Source organism: Tupaia chinensis, unplaced genomic scaffold (genome assembly GCF_000334495.1).
Source record: "Tupaia chinensis unplaced genomic scaffold, TupChi_1.0 Scaffold000215_1, whole genome shotgun sequence".
NCBI classification, from domain to species: Eukaryota; Metazoa; Chordata; class Mammalia; order Scandentia; family Tupaiidae; genus Tupaia; species Tupaia belangeri.
This window is the reverse complement of record NW_006159690.1, coordinates 4,109,774-4,118,441: the sequence shown is the minus strand read 5'-3', so window position 1 is coordinate 4,118,441 and position 8,668 is coordinate 4,109,774. Positions and strand designations below refer to the sequence as shown.

General features: G+C 36.7%; 1 protein-coding gene across 1 annotated transcript in view; it reads right to left on the bottom strand.

Moving 5' to 3' along the window:
* CACHD1 (cache domain containing 1) overlaps positions 1 to 8,668 on the bottom strand; it is a 268,123-nt gene that overhangs the window by 98,289 nt on the left and 161,166 nt on the right. The window contains exon 4 of the mRNA XM_006147534.1: positions 4,034 to 4,140. Coding sequence (XP_006147596.1) covers positions 4,034 to 4,140 — 107 coding nt within the window. The remainder of the gene's footprint in view (positions 1 to 4,033; positions 4,141 to 8,668) is intronic.

Sequence of the window (8,668 nt, the reverse complement as noted above, 5' to 3'; positions counted from 1 at the left end):
AGGAATTTGAAAGGAAAAAAAAAGAGAGAAAAAGTGTGAAAGTAGGGATAAAAGTAGAACAGACCCTGAGCTAAACATTACCAGCACCATAATATAACACATGCACTGTCAAACTTTGGTTATTTGAATGGAATCAGGGACAAGGAGTCAATTTAGAAAGTAGTGATCTGGCAGGAGTGGTTTTAAGAAAAAGAATATATACGTGTGTTGTCTGGATAGACACATGACCTAGTTTAGGATAAATGAAACTACGAATGGTTTACAATTTATGTGAGTCTGTTTCCAGCTAGTCTGAGAGGCAATCTGAAACTGTGTTATCAATTAGGGCCCCATTGATGGATTATATACAGTCTGAAAGAGCCTAAGGCTGGACATCTCACAGATGTAAATATCAGACATGCGATAGCCTATGGAGTGCATTACTTCTGCTCTGAGAAGGGGCATGAGCTGCCGAGGAGGAAAAGGGGGAGTCTGGAGGTCACCCTTCACCATCTACCACTCCTCTCATGTTACAAATGGCCACTCAAGTATGTGGACTTTGGGATATAGCCACTGCCTGGTAGAAAGCCACAAAACTTCAAATGCAAGCAAGTCAGGTCTTAAATACCTAAATATTGGCAAAAGTTGCTTGTAAATCTAGCTACATCAACTTGTGCTGAGAGCAACTCTTGTTAGGTAGTAGGTTATACTCAAGACGTGCTCTTATAAATATCAGAATTCAAGATCTGATCTTTTCTTACCTCTTCACCCTAGTTTACAAACTATCTTAACTATCTCTTCCTTAACAAATAAGCACTGAAATAATACAGCATTGTGTGGACTTCCTGATTATTTGTGCAGCTGAATTGTACCCTAAATCTTTAGTAACAGAAGGTTCAACTAGGTCTCAACTAACTCTTCTTCCCTGGTCCTCATGATGACCTTGGTTATATACAGACACTACATCAATAGTCCCAGGGGTACTACAATACTAGAAATGCTTCTAGATCCTCTGTTCGCAATACCACCATCTCTTGCTTAATAAAGGAAAAGGCTGTTGCATTCTTCTCTAGCTCCTATGTCATTAGTTTTAGCTATTGGATCATTCTCTTTGGCACATACATAAACTTTCTGTGACTTCTCTCAAGTTAAAAAATATCTTCTCCAAACTGATGGTTGGGTTGAAAGACTGAGGTGTATATACATATACTATATACATATACACTTACACACTATGGAACATTACACTATGGAACATTACAAGAATCAATGAAGTCCTATTGTCCAACTTAAAATAGATGAATATAGAAGATTTATTGAGTGAAGTGAGCCAGACTTTTAAAAGATACACATTGTATATCCCCACTCAATGTGTACTGAATGTCTGCACTTTATGGCAGAGGTTGAGAGATCTGAAGATGTGATGATGGAGAGGATCATTGTGGATGCTAGTGACAGTGAGAGGGGAAAGTGGTTGAAAGGTGGTAGATGGAAGGTGTTAGACAGAAAAAGAAAAGAAAAAAGATTATAAATGACAAACTTTTGTTTACAAGAGAAAAAAAATCAAAACCTTTTTTGTATTGCCTGATACAATACAAAACAGTGTGTATTTGTTAATTTATCTGTCATCAAAAGAGCACTTTGCCCAAAAGAAAGGTTTGACTAGTATGCAAAACAATTATAATCTTTTGCAAAATTGTAGTTTTTCATTAATTTTTTTAAGAGAGAGATTTTGGCTATAGGGCATGTGCACTCACCAGAGAGACAGAGATGGAGAGACAGAAAGTGAGAAACCATCCCCCAGTGGGGTGAGGGAGGATGGCCACTCTGCAATCCCTTCCCCTCCATTTTCTTGGTATCTTGGGCACTCACACACGTACCTGGTGTGAGTTTTAAGACACCAAGTCCGGGACTTGAACTGTGGTCTACTACGTGGGAGATCAGCACCGTAACCATTATGGCATCTACTGGTCCCATTAATTTGTAAGCCATAGTTATAAATGTCATTTTTACTTTTGGTATATGTGAAATTGCAAATAAAATTTATTTTATTAATGTTTTTTGAATGAACTGAATAAAGTTTTAGTTCATAAAAAAAAATCTTCTTGGGGCCAGCAAGTGGTATAGTGGTTAAGGTGCTGAACTCTCACATGGTCAACTACGGTTCAAGTCCTGGACCTGGTGGCTTGAAAATCACATGGGACATGCATGTATGTGTGTCCAAAATCTAGACAGTAGAATGAAATGAATAATACATTGATTTTTAAAATGAACTCAAATAGCTATCTCACCAGTTAGCATGAATTATAAAACACGTAACTACACATGCCATTGGATTACATCATGTATTTCTGGAGCATGCTCAGATCTGATCCCACTCAAACAGTATTGCTTGAACACCAAGCATCCAGGTGCAGCAATGTGTCTTTTGCTACTGATCATTTCTCAAAGTAAAAGGGAAAATACTGAATTTGGGAAGTTAGATATTCAGGCTTCGGCTCCGCGTCCTGTGCCAGATGTAGAATCTTCTCCGTTATCTACTCTCGTCTGTTAATTTTCTAATGAAAAAATATCTTCATTCAACTTCCTCTCTAGCACTAAACTCCACCTGTTCCAGAAGGCTTTCGGATGGTCTGCCTGATAAAAAAAAAATATAATAATAATTGAATCCACTATATATATCGGTCTTGATACTATGGGCCTGGAAGACTGAGGTTAGAACATTTACCTAGCAGCTATGGTTTTATTATCTTTCAAGAAACATAAAACTTAAAACTTGTTCTTTCCAGATCTAATAGATTACCAGTTTGTGTATACAGTTCTCAAAGAGTATAATTTCTCCTCTTGACTAAGATAGGATGGAGCTCTAAAAGTAAATACTGTGGTCCTCTGGCTTCTCTCTTGAGTTTTACATGTCTACAAGTGATCTGGACTTCAGGAAATAAAACTCTTCATGTTTAAAGATTACATCCTTTAACTTCCAACCAAGAAGAAAATTCTCAAGACCTTTTTGAACCTTTGATTCTTCCTTGATAAAATCCAAGGATTGAAGCTATATATATTACTTTTAAAATTCCTTATAGTTCTTTCTTTCTTTTCTTTCTTTCTTTCTTTCTTTCTTTCTTCCTTTCTTTCTTTCTTTCTTTCTTTCTTTCGGTTTTTGTTATGGGGTATGTATACTCATCAGAAAGAAACAGAGACAGTGAGAGAGAAAGTCAGAATCCTCCAGGGGAATGACCATACCACAAGCACTTCTCCTCCATTCTTCCCCTCGGATTTGGGTACATATGTACATGCATCTGGCATAATCTTCAAGTCTCTGGGTCTGGAACTCAATCCACAATCGGTCATATAGAAGTCCAGCACCTTAACTAGCATGCTACCTGCTGGCCCTCCCTAAAGCTCTTAAAAGGTGATGCCTCTAGATTCTTAGGTTCATCACTCAACAAGTGTACATACAACAAAAACAAGAGAAATATGGAACAGAACTTCAGGACAGCAAAGCAGAGATACCATGTCACTCTGAATCTATAGATACCTATACAAACACCTGCTTGTTATGAGCACTGTGTTTGACTGTATTCCAATGAGACCGTAAAGAATGTTCAACCTCCATATACTCCAACTGATGGCACTAAGTTTATCAATAGAAAAGCTCTCCTATCTTTCTTCCAGAAAATCCCCAGACAAATTAAAATTAATAAAGAGGGAATGTAAATCAAAGTCTACACCTCCTATTGCAAAGATATTTTGGCCTCTAAAATAATGTGTACAATAACAAAACACATGGCAAATGAGACGAGCTGAAGAGCCTTGCAAGGTACTTGGCATGCACCATACATTCAGCTATATAGAGATGCCCAGTATGTATCAGTTCGATATATCTCTTCCTCTCCCTCTTCTGAGGGTCAACTTTCCAGCAAAAAATATCTCATTTTATGTATATATTTTTCCCTATAAAACTTAAATAAAAAATATCTGAAGTGACACATGTATTCAACTTGAATAGGATAGAATATAGTTCATGTGATATAGCCAACAGCCGATTACTGACCTGAATTTAAATCTCGTCCTGGATTGAAGGCCCGACTATTAACAGTAGTAGAAAGTCGATCACAACTAATTGTTCTAGATACATTAGTATTAAAGTTCCCATCGAATCTGAAACAACAGAAGAAAATTAGCAATACTTAACTGGTGGTTATTTGACCCAGAAAAACCAACAACAATAATAGTTTACATTATGTATAAGATAGTTCAGCCCATATAAAGTAAATTGTCATTAAATTTAAATATTTTTTAAAAAGCCACTTCAGAATAGTGTGAGGGAAAATTCATCTGCATTTAGAAGGTTTAGAAGTTAAGCTCAATTTTAAGGAGATTAAAAGAACCAATTTTGAACCAACTTTTCCCAATTAACTTATGTTAGCACTATCGATATAATCATATAGAAAATAGATGACAAAATTCAGACTGGAATTACATAAATTCAGACTTGAGTGCTGATTTCGTCTTTAAATGATCCTATTTGAAAGTCAATGACCAAGTACAACAATAGGCAGTTTTTCTCCTTAAAATGAAAGAGAGAATAGGGCCAGCAGGTGGCATGGCGGTTAGGGGTGCTGGACTCCCACATGGCTAACCACAGTTCAAGTCATGGACCTGGTGGCTTGCTTTTCCACTTTCCTCTCTCTCTCACTCTCTTGCTCTGGTTAATTTGACTGTCTCTGGCCAGATTAAATAAATAAAGTTAGATAAAATAATTTTTAAAAAATGAAAGAGAGGGACCAGCAGTTAGCGTAATGGCTATGTCACTGGACTCCCACATAGTCGACTGCGGTTCAAGTCCCGGACCTAGCGGCTAAAACTCACGCCGGGTGCGTGTGCATGCATGCCCAAGATCCCAAGAGGAGAATGGAGGAGAAATCAGGTGATTTCTCACTTTCTATCTCTCTGTCTCTCTGGCGAGTGCACGTGCCCTATAGCAAAAACCTCTCCAAAAAAAAAAAAAAAAAAGGAGAGAAAATTGCTGGGGAGTAGAAATGGTCTAGATTTGAATCCCTTCTCTGTCGCTATTAAATCATGATCTGGGAAAATTATTTAGTTTTTCTGAGCCTCAGTTTTCTAATCTGGATAAAAAGGAGAGATAATAAAACATACTTTCCAAAGCTGTCAAAAAGATTAGAAATAATGTATGGAAGATTCTCTCATGACACAAGACATGCAACTTGGACATGTAAGATTGGAATGCAAATAAAGCCAGTATCGTTTTTGATTTCCTTTTTTTTAAAGAATTATTTTATTTAACTTTTATTTATTATTATCATTATTATTTTCCAGTTTGATCAGAGAGAGAGAGAGAGAGAGAGAGGAAGTGAGAAAGCAAGCCACCAGGTTCGAGACTTGAACCATGGTCGGCTATGTGGGAGTCCAGCGCCTTTAACCACCATGCCACTTGCCGGCCCCTGTTTTTGATTACTAATGTTGTGAAATGTCGGTACAAGAGCTAGAACAATGCTCGTGCTCTGGCTAGTAGCTGATCAATAAATATTAGTGGAAACAACACATTTGATAGAAAAATATAACATTCTGAAAGAATGTAACAGAAGAATACGTCAACAAATTTACAGTCATTAAGAATATTTTCAAGGGCCAGCCAGGTGGTATGGTGGTTAAGGTGGCTGGATCCTACATGGCTGAGTTGTGGGTTTGAGTCCAAGATCTGGAGGCTTACAAAATATGCTAGGCATGTGTGCATGTATGTCCAAAATCCCAAGAGGAGAAAGGATTGCAGCATGGCCTCCCTCCCTCAAGGGTGATTTCTCACTTTCCCTCTCTTTCTCTGTCTTTGACTTTTTCTCTCTCTGGTGAACATACATGCCCTTTAGCCAAAACAAAGAAAGAAAGGAAGAAAAAAGAAAGAAAGTATATTTTTAAGTGAACTTAATCCAAAGGAACTGGAGAGAAAGATTTTGAATTTCTAAGTAACCAATAGGATTTCAGATACAAGAAAACTCAAGTTTCTAAGAGATCACCCAACAAATTCAACCTGAAATTGGGTTTTTAAAAATTGTATTAAAACATGCACCTCAGGTGCAATTAATGAAATTCAATTAACATAGACAGAAAAGCTATAACCTAGGAGAAATACTCCTAAAGAAAAAAAAAATCAAGGTCCATTTGGGTATTCACATGAATGTTGATGGTTTGTAGATCACATCTGGTAATATCTAAGAAACACTAAATTATACTGATTGTATAAGTAAGGGGACTAGGTTTACACATGGTGTGTTGGTTTCAACAGCAAAGTTAAACCATCTCATTTTACTACATATCATCTCAAGGATAAAGGTAACTGGGATTTTAAAAGACCTTCCGTCCAGCCCCTATCCCCGGGTAGAATTACATCAACAATGTCATTGTGCCTCACAGGACACAGTTGCTTCACTAACACGGCTGTCCTTCCTTGGATATGCTCCAACTTGTCTAGACGAGAAAACTGCTGCCTCAAAAGCACAGACCGAGAGAAAAGAAGAGAAAAGAAGAGATTAATACGGCAGCAGCTGCCTGTGTGGGTGCTGGCAAAGCAACATCACTATAATCTCACTTTTCTCCATGTTCCAGCTAGCCACGCTATTTTCTCATAAACATTTGTATAAAAGGCCAGAAAATAATTATGGCTTTGTGGGCCGTAAGGTCTGTTGCAACTGCTCAACCCTGCCTTTGTAGCATGAAAGCAGTCACAGAGAATCCAGAAAAGATTGAGTGTGGCTGCCTTCCAATAAAACTTAATTTTCAAAAATACAGTGGTGTGCCAGACTTGTTTCACCACCCCTAGTCTAGACTAGGACAGTCCAAAGGAATCCTCTGCGATGAGGAAACTATTATTTTTGCACTATTCAATATGGTAGCCACATGTTTCTAGCAAATATTTCAACTATGACTAGTATAAATGAGCCACTTAATTTTCTCTTTTACTTAATCTTAATTTAAATGTCAATAGCCACTGAATTTTAGCTTGCATTTTAGACAATGGAAGTCTAAAGGTTCTTCTCTTGATCATTTGCCTAGTTATTCTTCAGGTATTGTTCACATCTTCAAAAAGGCCTATCCTGATTCTGGATGACTTTCCAAGTCTCCAGACCAAGTGCTTCCATAGTTTCTAAGTATGTGCCATAATTTTAAATTTATTTATTTATTTATTTTTGGTAAAATCCTATGTGTATTTTTTAGGAATGCATCCAACATCACAGAACATTAACATAATGATCATATCTATTTTTTATCTCTAGTGGTACAGATGCTGCAGCCTTATCCCTCCATGCAATACTCATGATGAGGAAAAAATAAGTTCTACATAATGTTCTAACATGACTCAGGAAAAGTAATTACTTTGGGACTTAACTGTACTTTTTTTTTTCTTTAAATTTATTGATTTTTTTACATTAATTCACTATACATCATTACAGCATACAAATGAATTTTCCATCCAAAATACACTGTATATTGGCTCAATCAAGCACATCAACATGCATGTCACCAGCAAATAATTTTCCATTTCTTATGTCTTGTATACTTTGTTTTTTGTTTTGCCATCCTTGATTCCCTATCCCTCACCCTCTGCCATGTCCCACCCTCCTCCCACATTGTCTCTGGTATCCATGGTTGCTTTCTATGCCTTCCTCCCCATTTAATTGATTTGCTAATGAACTTAATTAGTCTAAAATTTCCAATAGCTGGCGCAGCTGATATATAGCTATACATGAACCCAAGTCTGACTTTAGGCATAAACCTCAGTGAGTAAAATGAACATACTATAAAGTAGTACCTAGCTTACTGCAGTCATCAAATATGCATTTTTTAAAATTTTGACATGAGGAGTTTTACTGGTTTTTTTTTCTCCTGAAACTTTTTATTAATTACTTAATATTAATTCCCTGAGCATCATCACAACATACTAAATGTAGTTTCCCATCTAGAATAAATTGCATAGTGGCTTAATCATGCATGTTATCATCAATAATATTCCATTTCTACTTTCATACATAAGTATATGTATATATATGTTTTTTACCCATGTTTGACCCTCTGCCCTTTCCCACTCTCTTATTACACTATCTCTGCTATATACAGTTGTCTTCCATTCCTTTTCCCCCAACATTTTGTTGATCACACAATATCATAAGTAATCTAACTACTTTCAATAGCAAGTTCAGCTGGTAATTTCAAGAAAAGCAGTTTTGAACTGGTAATGATATTTCCTTGAAACTTAAAGCCTAGAAACAGGTTAGTATTCTGTTCAAATAGTAGGCACATGCACCTATCGACAGCTCAAGATAGGACAAAAATCCTTTAAAACCGGACTACAAAACTTAGAAGAAAAGCAGCAATATTTAGTCAAGTCACAGAATGATTTTTCATCAGTTCAGTATCATATACTTAAACTTTCTTCTGTTTTGATTCGATCTTCCAGATTGGATTCTGGGATATAATATTCATCTCTAGACACTGTCCCTACAATTAAGTTGCCCATTTTCTTAGTTTTTGAACTCTTATTTCTGTGTGTCTGCTTTTAATTTTACTGATATAGCACTCCCTTAAGAACTTCTTGGGGATCTGGTCTGGTGCTGGTAAATTCTTTCAGGTTTTGTTTATCTGGGAATGTTCGTGTCTTTTCTTCCCAAATGAA